General features: G+C 40.5%; 1 protein-coding gene across 1 annotated transcript in view; it reads left to right on the forward strand.

Annotated features, from left to right (window-relative positions):
* The first annotated feature begins 602 nt into the window (after positions 1 to 602).
* Positions 603 to 18,334, forward strand: part of XPR1 (xenotropic and polytropic retrovirus receptor 1) — a 147,017-nt gene continuing 129,285 nt past the window's right edge. The window contains exon 1 of the mRNA XM_069737723.1: positions 603 to 969. Coding sequence (XP_069593824.1) covers positions 901 to 969 — 69 coding nt within the window. The 5' untranslated portion in view covers positions 603 to 900. The remainder of the gene's footprint in view (positions 970 to 18,334) is intronic.

The raw sequence follows: 18,334 nt of genomic DNA on the forward strand, positions 1-18,334 counted from the left end.
ATGGACACTATTTTAGTGTGCACATACAAAAATGGCTGGTCGGTGTTGGGGGGCTATTAGTGAACGTGCTGCGGTGCAGGATGTGTCCCTCGGTCCAGTCTGTGAGGCCGCTGTCAGTCATCTTCACATTGAGGACCGGAGGCCCAGATGACGTCACCACTCGCCACTTCTGTAGCCACACACGGGCATATTCAGCACGGGCCATTGCTATTAGCCACCGGTATACTGTCATCCCCGTGTATGTGCCAGAATGGACCGAAAAGAAACCGTCCGCACTGTGAGGTGACAGCACAGAGGACTCGTCCTGCTGAAGCTCCGCCGCGTCTGACTGACTGACTCTGAGGAGGCACAAAAACAGGTTTCAAAACAAGGGGGCGGAGTACACGCCCACTGTGAGTCTCAGCGAATGATTTTCTTAGAGTCGGCAAAGAGGTGTGTCTCCGACATTAGCCCCACCCTATGAAAAATCTCTTTCATTCTGTTTGAAGCAATGTCGCATAATAAAACCACGCCCATTTTGTCGCTCTTCCAGTCCATTGCTAGCAGAGGTGGTTTCCATGACAATGACGTTGTGTGGAGGTTGCAACTGCGCAGACGCAGTGGGAGTTTTGGCAAGATGGCGGCGGGGCCAGTGAGGAGGCAGAACTGGGAGATGCTGTGAAACAGCCAGAGGAGCGGACAGCGGCGTCACGGGCAGCAGGACCGCTACAGCACGGGACACCGCCGGCTCACAGGAAGCTTCACAGCACAACGTCACAGCCCGGGAGGCTACCGGACAGTGCGGGACACATGAGCCGGAGCAGGTCCCGGGAACCACCGGCGGCGGCTGCGGAAGACGAAGAAGAAACTGCCGGCGGTCCCTGAGGGCCGGGAGCGGGCCCCTGAGGGCCCCGGCTCAGGATGAAGTTCGCGGAGCATCTGTCCGCTCATATCACCCCGGAGTGGAGGAAGCAGTACATCCAATATGAGGTGTGTGTGTGTAATCTGTGTGTGTGTATATATATATATATATATATATATATATATATATATATATATATATATATATATATATATAGTGGAGGAAGCAGTACATCCAATATGAGGTGTGTGTGTAATCTGTGTGTGTGTGTATAGTGGAGGAAGCAGTACATCCAATATGAGGTGTGTGTAATATGTGTGTGTGTGTATATATATATGTATATATATATATATATATATATATATAGTGGAGGAAGCAGTACATCCAATATGAGGTGTGTGTGTAATCTGTGTGTGTGTATATATATATATATATATATATATATATATATATATATATATATATATATATATATATATAGTGGAGGAAGCAGTACATCCAATATGAGGTGTGTGTGTGTAATCTGTGTGTAATGTATGTGTGTATGTATAGTGGAGGAAGCAGTACATCCAATATGAGGTGTGTGTAATATGTGTGTGTAATGTGTGTGTAATGTATGTGTGTGTGTGTAATGTATGTGTGTGTGTGTATGTATAGTGGAGGAAGCAGTACATCCAATATGAGGTGTGTGTGTGTAATGTGTGTGTAATGTATGTGTATATATATATATATAGTGGAGGAAGCAGTACATCCAATATGAGGTGTGTAATGTGTGTAATATGTGTGTGTATGTCATGTGTAATGTGTGTGTATATATAGTGGAGGAAGCAGTACATCCAATATGTGGTGTGTAATGTGTGTAATATGTGTGTGTAATGTGTGTGTATGTATAGTGGAGGAAGCAGTACATCCAATATGAGGTGTGTAATGTGTGTAATATGTGTGTATGTGTGTGTAATGTGTGTGTATGTATAGTGGAGGAAGCAGTACATCCAATATGAGGTGTGTGTGTATGTGTTACGTGTGTGTGTGTATGTATATATATATAGTGGAGGAAACAGTACATCCAATATGAGATGTGTAATGTGTGTATGTAGTGTGTGTATGTAATATATATGTGTGTGTATGTATGTGTTATGTGTGTGTATATATATATATAAGGAAGCAGTACATCCAATATGAGGTGTGTGTGTGTGTAATATGTGTGTGTATGTGTTATGTGTGTATGTATAGTGGAGGAAGCAGTACATCCAATATGAGGTGTGTGTGTGTATGTGTTACGTGTGTGTGTGTATGTATATATATATAGTGGAGGAAACAGTACATCCAATATGAGATGTGTAATGTGTGTATGTAGTGTGTGTATGTAATATATATGTGTGTGTATGTATGTGTTATGTGTGTGTATATATATATATAAGGAAGCAGTACATCCAATATGAGGTGTGTGTGTGTAATATGTGTGTGTATGTGTTATGTGTGTATGTATAGTGGAGGAAGCAGTACATCCAATATGAGGTGTGTGTGTGTATGTGTTACGTGTGTGTGTGTATGTATATATATATAGTGGAGGAAGCAGTACATCCAATATGAGATGTGTAATGTGTGTATGTAATATATATGTGTTATGTGTGTGTGTATATATATATATATATATATATATATATATATATGGAAGCAGTACATCCAATATGAGGTGTGTAGTGTGTGTAATATGTGTGTGTAATATGTGTGTGTATGTGTTATGTGTGTGTGTAATATGTGTGTATGTATAGTGGAGGAAGCAGTACATCCAATATGAGATGTGTAATGTGTGTGTGTATGTAATATATATGTGTTATGTGTGTATATATATATATATATATATAAGGAAGCAGTACATCCAATATGAGGTGTGTAGTGTGTGTAATATGTGTGTGTATGTGTTATGTGTGTGTGTAATATGTGTGTGTATGTGTTATGTGTGTGTGTAATATGTGTGTATGTATAGTGGAGGAAGCAGTACATCCAATATGAGGTGTGTGTAATGTGTGTGTGTAATATGTGTTATGTGTGTGTATGTATAGTGGAGGAAGCAGTACTTCAAATATGAGGTGTGTATGTGTGTGTATGTATAGTGGGGCAAATCCTACAACCAGTATGAGGTGTGTAATGTGTGTGTGTATATATACGGTGTGTATATATACGGTGTGTGTATATATATATATATATATATATATATATATATATATATATATATATATATATATATATATATATATATATATTATCTGTCTCTATCATACATTTTTTCTGAAGGTTTGTGTTTAATGCAGCCTACTGACAGGTGGATGGTGAGAAGTGACTGCTGATGTGACCATTGTCCAGGGCGCGGATTAGAAGGAGCCCAATTCTGAGAATTGGTGCCTGATTGTACTGTAATAACATGGCCCCGATTCTTTATAACGTGTGATCCAGTAGACTGCTGTACATGATGTTTTTCCGTATGAACTGACTATAGATCATATTGTGCCGTGCCGCATCTCGTGCACCTGTTGTTGGTGATGACCTGTAGTCTGCAGATCTGACTTGTATTTGTCATCTGTGGATACAGTTTCAGAGAGAAATTTCTATGCAGATCAATAAACAAATAGTCATTGTCGGTTTCCCCGTCTTCTGTGAGATAAAGGTTCAGGTTAGGGATCGGATTTATCTAGCTTGAGTTATGCTGGCTCGGCCAATTAGATTAAAAAATGTGCCACTGTCCTCAGTATTAGTATTAAAATATCAATAATTTGCTTACCTTAGCTTACAACGTGCTGGAAAAATATCTCATAGTAGAGGTGTAATGTAATTAAAGACAGTGAGAAGGACATGTGGAGATTAGGAGCAATCCAATTATCAAAGCACCTAATGGTCCAATGTATGCAGGAGGGGTGTGACGCTCGCTGCCTGCGCCCTCCTGCCAGGGGCATCTGCTTTGTGCTTGCTTTGCTGAATCAGAGCTTTCTTAAAAGCCTCAGCCTAGAGAGCAGCGTGGCCCATAAGCGGGCCTACAGGTTCCAGGGTGTCTGGCCGCGTGTCACACGTCAGAATGAAGGTTTCGATTAGAGCTTTATAACAGTAAAAGCTGGAGAACTGACGGGACTCAGAGGTTGTTTTTGTATGACTGGTGCACACCATACTGATCATACCTGACAGGTCACCTCTAATGAACTGTTGTATATGTTCTAGTAGAGTCCTTTATTTATCTGTGCAGTTATGTTATTCCCAAATATTTACTTATCAACCACATTGCTGCTGTTCCCAGTTCATTGATGATTTGTACCTGGATATTGTGGTCATTGCCGAGTTATGTGGTTTACGCATGCCTGCTCACCCCCATAAATTAAAACCACAGCTGCTTGAAAATAAAGCAAGTTGACTGATAGTTGTAAAAAAAAAAGCATGTTTAAAAAGTGTAAGTGCATTATGTAAGTAAATGAAACTACTGTCATGCTGCGCAAAATGCTCAATTTGCCACCGCTCAAGCAAACACCATTGCTCCCAATAAGGGCCCTCCATCCAATATCTTCCATGCTAATGCAAAATTACAACCCCCAGCATGCTAAGGTTGAAGACTGATACAAGATTACCACTGCTCTGAATCACGGATTACTGATGTAAAGACAAAGATTAGCATTATGCCTGCTAAATTGCAGTTAGATTAGCCATTTATAAGCCTATGTTACACATTAGGGCAGTGTTCCCCAACTCCGGTCCTCAAGAGCCACAAACAGGCAATACTTCCATCACCTGTGTAATACTAAGGATTCCTGGAAACATGACCTGTTGGGGAACACAGCATTAAGGTCTATACACGTTTCTGAAATGTCTGCTACTGGTTCATGTGACTGGAGTTTACAGACCAACCCCCCCACCCATCCAGATAAATGGAACAGAGAAAATAATTAGTAAATTCAGTATATTGCGATGGTCTCTATCACTGCAAAGACTGCCCGACTTCGCATTAGCTGAAAATGAATTTGTGATTATTGAGTCATCTTCTTTTGATTTGTAGTGGGATGTTTTTCGGAAAAGCTGTGCATAGACCATTACGGCTGCTGTTATATGTCATGTAAGCTTTTGTAATCCACACATGATGAATAATATAATAATAATAATGCTGAGCTACCATTCCAATTATGGGAAAGCTGGGTGATGTTTCTATCATCCGTGTTGTATCGTTATGTAAATTAGAAGTGCGTTTGTTGGGGTAGTCGAAGTGAACAGGTTCCTACCCCTTCTTGTTGTTGCGCCTTTTGTTGTTGCTGTTGTTCACCTGGGATATTTGAAGAATTTTATGTTTCTGACAGAGATCAATCTGTGTGTGAAATTGGAGAAAAGGCATCAATTGGAGCCATTTATTAGTATTTTGCCCATCAGGGGGCACTGGGAAGAGACTGTGAATCAGTATTTAGAATGCATTCTGCCTGATATGGTATCTTTTCATTTAATGTGTTCTGTGCTCAAGTCTATACCAAAGGTTACAGCAAGAGGAACAGAAAGTGTGCAAATGACTGCTCAGTATCTGCTTCTTTCTACATATTAACACACACACACAACGGGATCGTCTCATACAATGGTCTCCACTCTGTGACTCTTTGCTGTTATGAAACTACAACTCCCATCATCCTGTTTGCAGTTTTAATTAGCCAGAAATCCCCAGATTGGAGACTACTATTTAGTTACCTGGACTGACATCACACATGTAATGGGACATAGAGTATGTGTGCTGATTAGTCATGTAATCCGTAGATCTGTGCTCATTAATGCAGTAGGCAGATACAAGCGCGTGTCGTAGTTACCAGTGAATGGGACTGGGCCGGTTTCTTTGTGCACAGACAATGCCGGTTCCTTTTTTTTGGGATGTAATGATGTCTCATCCGAAAACTAGGCTGAATAATGAGAATTGTTGGGCTCAGCGCTACCAAAATGTAATCACTTGGAAAAATGCAGTTATTAGGGGAATTTGTCAGACATCGCCTTTTTATTGTTCGTCGTTATGTTCTGTTACTGAGCACATTGTATATATACTGTTAGCCGATTGTAAGCTGACGGCGTGTACAGAATGATCGTTCTTATCTACAAAATTCAACATTGCATTTTATCTGTTAGCAAAATTCATTACACTTTTTAGTCCAGCCTAGTAATTATGATGAATCAGTTTCTTAAATAGCCATGGTTGTGTCTGCTGTAGACTTTGTGCAAGTAATGGAAATAAATATTTCAGATAAGTGAAGCCTAGTTATAAGGAAAGGTTATGCTAACCTGATCTAGTTGTGTATACACAACATTTTCATAACATATAGATCCAGCTTCTGCAGGTCCAACGGGTCATCAGACCGAAGAAAGAAAGGAAGATTTGTGGATGATCTGTGCTGCTGGTGAGCAATGTAATAGATCCGAGTCGACACGTTTCGATGTACTGTAGACGTCTTCATCAGGTTCTCCGTCCTGATGATGTCTGTATTACTTCGAAACGTGTCAACTAAATAAAGGAACCGCCATTACCACTTGTGTGGACTTGGATCTATTACATTGTTCACCAGCAGTGCGGATCATCCACAAATCTTCCTTAACTGTAGAAATGGACCAAATGAGATTTAAAATAATTATGCATTACCCGTTATTATGATTACCGTGTATACTCGAGTATAAGCCGACCCCCCCCCTAATTTTGCCACAAAAAACTGGAAAAACTTAATGACTCGAGTATAAGCCTAGGGTGGGAAATGCAGCAGCTACCGATAAATGTCAAAAGTAAAAATAGATACCAATAAAAGTAAAATTAATTGAGACATCAGTAGGTTAAGTGTTTTTGAATATCCATATTTAATCAGGAGCCCCATATAATGCTCCATAAAGTTTATGATGGCCCCATAAGATGCTCTATATTAAAATATGCCCCATATAATCCAGCATAAAGGTTAATAATGGCCCCATAAGATGCTCCATAGACACATTTGCCCAATATAATGCTGCACAAATGTTGGTTATGGCCCCATAAGATGCTCCATACAGACACTTGCCCCATTTGCTGCGATAAAAAAAAATAAAAATCATATACTGACCTCTCCATCGCTCAGGCCCCCGGCACTTTCAATATTCACCTGACTTCGTTCCGGCGCCGCTCCATCTTCAGCGTCTTCTGCTCTGACGTTCAGGCAGAGGGCGCGCACTATCCACGTCATCGCGCCCTCTGACCTGAGCGTCTCTGCAGAAGACCCTTTAGACGGAGCGGCGCCTGGAGCGGGGAGCAGGTGAATATCGCGCAACGTAGCGCTCCCCTCCCCGTTATACTCAACTGCTCTTGGCGCGGTGCAGTCCCTGCTTCCTCGGCGCCGCAGCTTCTTCCTGTACTGAGCGGTCACTGTTACCGCTCATTACAGTAATGAATATGCGGGTCCACCACTATGGGAGGTGGAGCAGCATATTCATTACTATAATGAGCGGTACCATGTGACCGCTCAGTACAGGAAAATGCTGGGGAGCCAGGGACCGCGCCAGGAGCAGGTGAGTATAATTTCACAGCCCCCGCTCCCCCTCCCCTGCCGACCCCGGGTATGACTCGAGTATAAGCCGAGAGGGGTCTTTCGGCCCCAAAAAATAGGCTAAAAATCTCAGCTTATACTCGAGTATATACGGTAACTTTTTAACGTTCATAGGATTTTAGAAATGTTGATATAATTTTATGTTCCATCAATCTAAGGCCCTATTTATAAAAAAAAAATAAAAATAAAAAAATAAGCGATGTTAGCATTTTTTTTACTACAGTAAATGCTTTACTAATTATTGGACATTTATGAAGGAGTCAGAACCTCTGTGGAGTCAGGACCTTGACTTACTGACTCCACAGACCACTGGTGGTCCAAGCCCTTGTATTGGCTGGGGTCACATAACTGTTTTTTTCTTAGTCCAAATAAGGCTACGTTCACACGTTGCGTTTTTGTTTGCAGCTTTTTTTAATGAAAATTTTCAGTGGCGTTTCAGTGCCAGCAAAGTCTGAGATTTCAGAAATCTCAATCACACATCTTTTTGTTCTTTTCTGTTTTGTCAAAGAGCTGCATTTTTGCCAAATGCAGCATGTCACTTCTTCAAGCGTTTTTCACCCACAAAAAGCAATGGATAGTGCAAAGAATGCAGGTATCCGGTTTTGCTGCATTTTAGATGCCAAAACCTGATGAAGTTGAATCAGATTTTTTTTTATGCACTAAACTTCATCAGCATGCACAAGAGACAAATGTTCCCTGACAAAAATGCAGTAAAAAAGCAGCAAAAGCTAAGCAAAACCAGCTTTTAGTAAGCAGCATAAAATTGGCATAAAAAATCTGCAAAACGTAACGTGTGAACATAGCCTAAAACTGTCTGATTATGCTGATTAGACTCTTATTACAGAGGGATTCAATTTTCTTTGGAGGTGGAGAGAAAAAAAAATTATACACCCTCTCCATTTTATCAGTCCAAGTGCTCTCCGTAAAACAGGGGTGTCAAACTGCATTCCTCGAGGGCTGCAAACAGGTCATGTTTTCAGGATTTCCTTGTACTGCACAGGTGATAATTTAATCACCAACTCATTATTTGTGTAAACATCAAAGAAGGCAATATAGAAGCAATATAGCCATAAAAAAGTCAAATTTTATTAGAACACATATATACACAAAATATTTAAACGAATAAAAAGTGGGGCAGAAGAATATGCAAATGGAATAACCACCGCTAGGCAAAACGTACTGTATAAATGCTAATTATGCCATATGGAAAAAGTGATAAATAAGTTAAATACTTTCAATCTAAATATAGTAATTAATGCGCAGTATAGAACAAAAAATGGTAAAAGGAGTCACAGAGGACTTCTATAAATAACATACAAGTGTAGTATATATTGCGCATAAATTATAACAGTAGACAGGCATATCATATAGCTCTACTGAATGATATCCTCATAGATCATATAGAGTATAATCAAAACAAGGTGAAGATCCTCCAAAATAGACCATAAAGGGATGAATAAAGCGCTGCAAGAAAAATTGTATACTAGGGCAAAGAAGTCCTTAGCCAAATAGCCTTGTTATAAATAGCTTATGCAGTCCGAAAATAGTCCTGCAACAAACAATGTGTGTGCAAAAAAATACACATGGTACCAATTCCGTGTCTACAAATGACCTAGAGGATACATATAGCTCAGCAGATAGAAAACCTATCTAAATATAAACTCATATATATATAAGCCCATGATATAGTAGGTGCGAGGATATCAGTCAGGAGAATTACCTGGCGGTAGTAGCAGCAACCCGACGCGCGTTTCGCGTGTGGCTTCGTCTGGGGATGAATGCGTCCGTCATTATTTGTGTAGTTGATTAAATTATCACCTGTGCAGTACAAGGAAATCCTGAAAACATGACCTGTTTGCAGCCCTCGAGGAATGCAGTTTGACACCCCTACCATAAAAAACACAGATAACCATCGACTGATTAAATTGGCCACATGCACGAAGCGTTAGTGGAACTCTATGCCATTCTAGGAATTTATTTTGGTTTCAAATCTGTTCCCTTCCAAGGTACAGGTGCTTCTCACAAAATTAGAATATCATCAAAAAGTTAATTTATTTCAGTTCTTCAATACAAAAAGTTGAACTTGTATATTATATAGAGTCATTACACACAGAGTGATCTATTCCAAGTGTTTATTTCTGTTAATGTTGCTGATTATGGTTTACAGCCAATGAAAACCCCAAAGTCATTATCTCAGTAAATTAGAATAATTAACAAAAAACACCTGCAAAGGCAAGTTAAGCATTTAAAAATGTCCCTTAGTCTGTTTCAGTAGCTCCACAATCATGGGGAAGACTGCTGACTTGACAGATGTCCAGATGGCAGTCATTGACAGTCCACAAGGAGGGTAAGCCACAAAAGGTCATTGCTAAAGAAGCTGGCTGTTCAGAGTGCTGTATCTAAGCATAGTAATGGAAAGCTGAGTGGATGAAAAAGGTGCACAAGTAACCGGGATAACCGCAGCCTTGAAAGAATTAAGAAAAGGCCACTTAATAATTTGGGGGAGTTTCACAAGGAGTGGACTGTTGCTGGAGTCATTGCTTCAAGAGCCACCACACACAGATGTATCCAGGACATGGGCTACAAGGGTCACATTCCTTGTGTCAGCCTCTCGTGACCAATAGACAACGCCAGAAGCGTCTTACCTGGGCCAAGGAGAAAAAGAACTGGACTGTTGCTCAGTGGTCCAAGGTGTTGTTTTCAGACGAAAGTAAATTTTCCCTTTCGTTTGGAAATCAAGGTCCCAGAGTCTGGAGGAAGAGTGGAGAGGCCACAATCCAAGGTGCTTGAGGTCTGGTGTGAAGTTTCCACAATCAGTGATGGTTTGGTGAGCCATGTCATGTGCTGGTGTAGGTCCACTTTGTTTTATCAAGACCAAAGTCAGCGCAGCCGTCTACCGGGAAATTTTAGATCACTTCATGCTTCCCTCTGCCGACAAGCTTTTTGGAGATGGAAATTTCATTCTCCAGCAGGACTTGGCACCTGTCTACAAAGTACCAATACCTGGTTTACAAACAACAGTATCACTTGGCTTGATTGGCAGCAAACTTACCTGACCTTAACCCTATAGGGAATCTATGGAGTATTCTCAAGAGGAAGATGAGACACCAGACCCAACAATGCAGACGAGCTGGAGGCTGCTATCAAAGCAACCTGGGCTTCCATAACCCCTCAGCAATGCCACAGGCTGATCGCCTCCATGCCACGCCCCATTGATGCAGTAATTGATGCAAAAGGAGCCCCGACCAAGTATTGAGCGAATTTACTGAACATATATTTCGGATTTTAAACTCAATTTTCAAGCTGGTGTTGTAAAGTATTCTAATCTACTGAGATAATGACTTTTGGGCTTTCATTGGCTGTAAGCCATAATCATCAACATTAACAGAAATAAACACTTGAAATAGATCACTCTGTTTGTAATGACTCTAAATAATATGAGTTTCACTTTTTGAAGAACTGAAATAAATGAACTTTTTGATGATATTCTAATTTTGTGAGTTCGCACCTGTATTCCTTTTGTTCCCTAACGGCTTACTAGAATTAGATTTCTCCTTTTTTTTTTTCTTGTTGTTGATGATACCTATAATTTTGGCTGCTTCACCACCCCATAGGAATTAGTTGAAAAATACCAAAGCACTTGACATTCAGTATTCTGAATAATAAAGAATTGCCATCAGAGAGGAGAGTAGATTGCTGGTTCTGCTGTCATAGGTTACGGTGAGATTTACAAGCTCTGTGTGTAAGTTGCTATACCTGATTAGCGGGGAGGTATAGATGTGCTGATTATTGTGAGTCATTCCGTGTCCTCCATTATAATGTGCCTGTGACGGAGCGAACATGACGGCCGTCCCAGGCCTGTGTGTATCCGTGTATGTGGCCGGAGAGATCTGTAGAACATGATCCCTGCTGCGGGATGACGACATCATGTGAACTCTTCTCTAAATATTTCTTTATTATTCCCTTGGGATTATTTCAACAGTAAATATTTTACTTCCTAAAGGGATGATGACCCAATGAGAAATACATAAACTGTGTAACCTTTTTAATTCAACAGAGCTGCATAAATGTCTGTGTCCCCTCCAGACTGCTCGATTCTTCATCATCGCTGTCATGTTTGGTTAATGAGATCTATGTCTGAGGAATAGAGAGCAGCGTACAGCTCAGCATTCAGCTTTCTGGTTAACGCTGCATCCTCCCCATCTAGGAGCCATTAATGCAATCAAACCATCAGTGGGGTCAGAGATAAAAATCCGGCTTCTCTTGGGTGATGATCCACTGGTGATTTTCAGGCCAGTGTGACATGCATGGATCTGCCTGTGCTTACCCAGGCGCTGCTCTGCATCTATGTATCTAGTAACAGCGCACTGTTCCTTATTGTTTCTTGTCCATTGTTTTATCCTCTTAAGGTTTAATGAACAGATATGTGAAAGGTGCGGCTTTAATGGTCACCTTGAATTATTGGGTACTTCATTTTAATTGCTTGGGAAGTTGCCAGAGTTCAGTGTTCTGCCGCTGCTCTTCGCTTAGGGCTGTGCTCACAGGGAGTGCCGAGCCTTTGTTGCTCTTACATCGACAGTGAAGGCCATTTGACCACATTATATTTTTCTTCTTTTCTTCAATCTTACATTTTATATTCTGTGCCTCTAATGGACTGCAAGTCCTCTTTGAGAGGGAAACCTAAATTCATGTTTGTATTTTCTCTTTTTAACTTTTACAGTATACTTTACTACTATCTAATTCATGGCCGTTTCATCAAAAATAATTGTTAGAAATATTAAAGCTTGTAGAAAAAAATGTATTTAAATTTTTTTGCAAATTTGTGCCCTCTGATCATTGAGTGATTATAGTAGCTTTTGATCAGTAATTAGTACTTCTAAGGCTACTTTCACACTGGCGTTTTTTGCAATACGTCGCAATGCGTTGTTTATGGGAAAAAAACGCATCCTGCAAAGTTGTTTGCAGGATGCGTTTTTGCCCCATAGATTAACATTAGCGACGCATTGCCACACGTCCCAACCGTCGTGCGACGGTTGCGCCGTGTTGTGGCGGACCACCGGGAGCAAAAAACGCTACATGCAACGTTTTTTGCTGCTGACGGACTGCTTTTTCCGACCGCGCATGCGCGGCCGGAACTCCTCACCCACCTCCCCCCACCTCACAATGGGGCAGCTGATGCAATGAAAATCTGCATCCGCTGCACCCGTTGTGCGACGCAAACAACGCTAGCGTCGGTAACCTCGGCCCGACGCACTGCGACGGGCCGATCCCGACGCTAGTGTGAAAGTAGCCTAAGGGCAGGTGCAGACGACCGAAAGAATCTGGTTGATTATGCTGTATGTAAATCACGCTTTGATCGGGGTGTGATCAAGAGTCTCTTGGATAAGAAAAGCAATTCTCCATCTTCTCCATTCTGTCAGTTTGCAGAAATCGGACTGCACTCGGGTGTCATCCGATTGCAGTTCAATGCGATCTGATGTTTTGTTAGATCGCAATCGAACCTAAAATACGGCCATGTACACAAGCCTTAAGTGAAGACTCAATATTGCAAATGGTGCCCGTTGAATGCAATTTTGAGGGGTGAGTGCTGGAATGCTTCATCCATTTTTCAAGGTGGCTTGTAAAGACATTGGCTGATTATTTGGTTGATAAACTGTAAGAAGGACCCTGTTAAATATCAATAGCCATGACAATGATAGTATAAGGTAAGTTATTATAGTTCATCATAAGATTTGTAGCAAGCTCACATTCATGAAAGCACCAAAATTATCAATTATATAGTGCATGTGCAAAAACAAATGCCGGCACGCACAAAGAATGTTAAACGCTTAATGCACAGACCCCTTTGAATAAGACAAGGCTCATCCAAGTGTGGATAAAACGTGCGTCGGGGTGGAGGGTGGCGGCACGGACCCTGCATCACACTTTGTAAGTTGCCTTCTTGGGCCTTTTTGCCCATGCTTATCTTACTGCTACAGCCAATATGGATGATACATTTTTTATGTATCTTTATTATCAGTTCATCTTACGCTATAATTAGTGCAATTCTTTAGGCTCCCATATCCCTTATGCTAATTTGAGCCTTGTATTATTCAAGGGGGTCTGTGCATTAAGCCTTTAACCTTCTTTGTGCGTGCCGGCATTCAGCCAATGTATCTTTTGTTTTTGCACATGCACTTTATAATTGATAATTTTAGTGCTTTTATGAATGTGAGCTTGCTACAAATCTTATGATGAACTATAATAACTTATCTCATACTATCATTGTCATGGCTCTTGATGTTTAACAGGGTTCCTAGAAATAAAACGTCCCTCGCATTTGAGGCATCTTTTTATTAACAAATTAGTTTTGTGTGTCATTCTGGTCATAATAAAGATTGTCAATTAATTTTCTATAGTTTTGTTATTGTTGTGCTTTATCTGGTCACCGCATATCACTCCCTACCTGGAGGGATTAGGTGTTTCAGATGGGTTTATGTGCATTGATAGCACGATTTTATTTGGATCACCTTCTATTGATTCTATTATTTTAGTTAAAAAAAAATCAATGTGAGAAACCCTCAGGGGTGTGGACGGTGTGAGCAAGGGGGTTTTATCTTCGAAGTTGCTCCATGGGAGATAATATATGTAAATGTGATTGAGGCCTTGTGTATTGTTTGTCAATATCATTACTACTGTAATTAAAGGATGACTTTGTGTTCTATTTTTTATATTTTTTAAAGTTGTGGGTATTGTTCGTTGAGTGTAATTTCGGTGCTGTTTCCATAGAGCCAAGGTCGTCTTGTTTGTAGGAGAGTGCTGTACATTGTGTTTTTGTCCATAGAAATCCAAATTCTGACCTTGGGGCCAAGGATAAACATCTGATTGAGCAGCCAGAGGTGCGTGGCTACCCCTGTAAGGCCAGAACCACAGCAAAACATTGTTATTTGTGCTGTGCTTGTGAGGAGCTGCATTGCAGTACTGCATGTAAGCGCCATACCTGTGCGCGCCACTCCTAGAGCTGCTGCCGATGGAAAGAACGACCTGCATGGTCTGACCCCACATGTAAATGTGACCGTATGTGTCCATGTAGCAGGTCATACAAATGATAGTCTGCTGAACCTGATGATTTTCTGAAGATTAGTCTATATTCTTTGTTCCCCATGAGGGATCAGCAGCTGTCATAGGTGACTGGCAATTGCTTACTCAGAGTAATGAGTGAATGTGCTTGGATAAGGTGTTATCTGAGCATGCTCAGGCGCTATCCTAGTGTCTTCGGCGTGCTTGCAAAAATATGTTCGTGTCCCCGTGGCTTCATGTCTCGCGGCTGTTCGACAACTGCAATAAATGCGGGGGTTGCCTAACAAACAGGTAATCTCTGCATGTGTTGCGCCTGTCAAACAGCAGCGTATTTTTCAAGCACGCTGAAGGCACTAGGGTTGGCACATGAGCATGCTCAGATGACACCTTATCCAAGCATATTTCCACGTCATTACTTACTCCCCTACGCCTCTGAATAAACATGCAGGTTGGTCCACTTTTAGGTGGTCATGCATACTGGATGAACGCTAACTGGACCCTGGATCTAATGTGTAGAGGTGTCACCCAGCAAAAGATGTTTGTGGAAAAATAATTTCAATATGGCTCATTGTTTGTTTTTAAGGGGGATAGGTTTACTCCCCTTTCCCCATTGACAGCATACATGAATGTTTAACCGAGCTATGAGCATGGTTGGTGTTGGAAGGGATAGTTTTTTTTTTTTCACAGGTAATTTTATTTTTCAAGTTTTTCCAATAATTTTTGGGGTTGCTGACAACTGTGTGATCTGTTGTATAGTTTTTGAGAGTTGTCACCTACAGGGATGGTACTGTAGGATTTTGGACTTCTTAGTACTTGGCACATTAGTCTGAACTGGTCGCCATACCGGAAAAGTTTTGCAAGGATCTCACGATTGTCTTTAGCGTTGTGATATTTCACTTACAAGAAGCTCAGCTGTGTTTTTATCTAATGTTTTAATATCACAGCTGTTATTACACTCCCTAGTTATACTGTCCATAGATAGAGTAGTACAGCAGAGTTGGAATTTTGGGTCTATCTAGTTAGGTGAAATATATGGTAATAATATATATAAGGTGCTGCACCAAATTAAAAAAAAAAATTGAATTAGAGAAGTGATTGACATGGCAACACCCAAGAACTAGCAGGAAGATACATTAAACAATTGATCGGAAAAGCCAGCAATCATATTCAGTAAGAATGGGAGGTCCCCTGAGATGGCGTATTGATCGGAGGTGATGGGCTTTAAGCTTGCTGGTAAGTCCCATCTATGGCTTTGTGTGTGAGGGAAATGATCTATAGTAACTTGTTCGCAAGGGATGTTTATCCAAAAGCGAGGAGCGACCTGCTCAATAAATCAACATCAAGTCCTACACTATATGTGCAGATATGAGAAAATGCACACTTCACAAGCAATGTAAAAGAAAGCGTAGAGACAACCATGTATCATAAAGCTTGATGGAGAAAAGAATAAAAGAAAAAAATGGCAGACCATTCGGTAAATATAAGGAACACAAGAAAAAAAGGAGAAAAACCGAACTACAAGGATCAACAGAGTAATAGAAAAAAACACATGATAATGTATAAAGTAGTCCAAAAAATACTTTTATTGGTAACAAATAGGGACAAAAAAAGGAGAAAGAGATGGCAATGTGGCGCTAACCACACACAATGTGTATCAGCCCACACACACACCACATACACATACCAAGAATGTATATACACTCAAATGTACATAATGTAAACAAAGAGAGACAATGACATATATCAAAAATATCAAAAAAATATTCGTCCCTGACGAAGGACTTTTGATCCGAAACGCGCGTCGGGGCGCATCTGCTCGCACTCACCGCTATACTCAGGTAAACCATTCCCTCTACATTTACATGTTGTGACCGTCATTTACGCAGCTGCAGGTCACGATATGGTTCGGTCTCACATTGAGCTATGGATACTATTTAGGTGCACGATCCATATGCACTGACTTTTGCGACTCCTGGTTTCCTGACGCATCTCTATGTACATATATATGCCCCTACATTACATCTATTTTTACGGGGTATATATATATTTTTTTGATATATGTCATTGTCTCTCTTTGTTTACATTATGTACATTTGAGTATATATACATTCTTGGTATGTGTATGTGGTGTGTGTGTGGGCTGATACACATTGTGTGTGGTTAGCGCCACATTGCAATCTTTCTCCTTTTTTTGTCCCTATTTGTTACCAATAAAAGTATTTCTTGGACTACTTTATACATTATCATGTGTTTTTTTTTTTTCTATTACTCTGTTCATCCTTGTAGTTCGGTTTTTCTCCTTTTTTTCATGTGCAGATATGGTAAGTAATCCGTGTCCTGGAGTAAATGCTAAATAGTTACCGTAGCCCATAGACTGGCACAGAGGTGATGTGATTCTCCCGAACCTGAAAATCTGTAACTTTCAGCATAACCCTGAAATCTGGCAAATAGGAGAAAAAGGAGTGCCAGGCGATAATTTTACTTAAAAACAGTATAAATCTTTATTAAATATCAAAAAGAACAAATAAACCACATTAAATAAAGGAACCCATACTCCACGGAAGGTACAGACAGGAAGAGAGGTAACCACCTCAGCAGTGCCAAGGTATCAGGCATTAAATTATAGTCATGATGCAAAAACAAGACCACGGAAAAAGGACGCCCCCATATTAATTCAGTAAGCACACATCACACAGGATAATACCTAAAAAAGTGCAAGGGGACAAGCTTACCCAGGTCTGTGAGATAGAGAGGTGGTCACTCCAAGGACGGACATCAGCCCCGACGCGCGTTTCGCTGGCACAAACGCAGCTTTCCCAAAGGGATGGTTACAATGTGCAAATATCCCTTGTGATTCGTCACATGGTCCAAGTAGACCAACCAGAATGGCGTCAGCGGCGCATGCTCAGTGCGTACCCCAGGTCCTGCAGCAGCCAAAGCATCATATACTACAGCGCTAGTGCTGAGAATATGGAGATGTTCGGCGGCATAGGGAGCTGATGAGCAGCACCGCGCATGCGCACAGCCAAGATGGAGTTTATAAAAGAGACTGTGAAGTACTCATCATAATTACAATGTATACATCTGACAAAAACAAAGTCCAAATGATCATCCCTGACCATGAGCACTGCAATCATTATTGTAAGGAAAAAAAAATATAAATAAAACAAATTAATAAATAATTGCGAAAAGAAATACAAGAAAAATAAATTAAAAACAAATAGAAATTTATATATATATATATATATATATATATATATATATATATATATATATATATATATATATATACATACACTCAGTTAATTACCCACAATACAAAAAAAAATCAACAAATGGAAGAAGCACATCTAGAGCCACCAAAAAGTAGGAATAAAAGGGAAAACGTATCAATTATATCACAATAGTCCATGTATATTCACACGGTGGTGCCAGTGTGTAGGTTTCCTATATCTGTCCAATGAGTATCAATCTAAGCTGCCGATAAAGAGACGATGCAAGGGCGGGATGAAGGCCAAATGAGCACGAAATCACTATAAAAATATATACAAATAAAAAAGTTAAAAACACAGAAAGAAAGACGTCCAAAAACAAGATGGGTAACTCGGACCATCAATGGTTTAGAAGAAGGGGACAAAGCTCAGGGATTCGTTAAGGCCCTAAGGCACCATAGTATCTAAAGCAACAATCCACTTAGTCTCCATCTGGGCAAGCAGTTTTTTGTTATTGCCACCTCTAATGCCCAGATGGAGAATATCGATTCCCCGGATTTTAAGTGTCTTAGCATCACATCCGTGCTGAGACTTAAAATGCCGGGGAATCGTTCAGACACTGTCGCCGAGTAGACCGTGAAATCTGTAGA

The sequence above is a fragment of the Ranitomeya imitator genome, chromosome 8 (assembly GCF_032444005.1).
Source record: "Ranitomeya imitator isolate aRanImi1 chromosome 8, aRanImi1.pri, whole genome shotgun sequence".
NCBI lineage: Eukaryota > Metazoa > Chordata > Amphibia > Anura > Dendrobatidae > Ranitomeya > Ranitomeya imitator.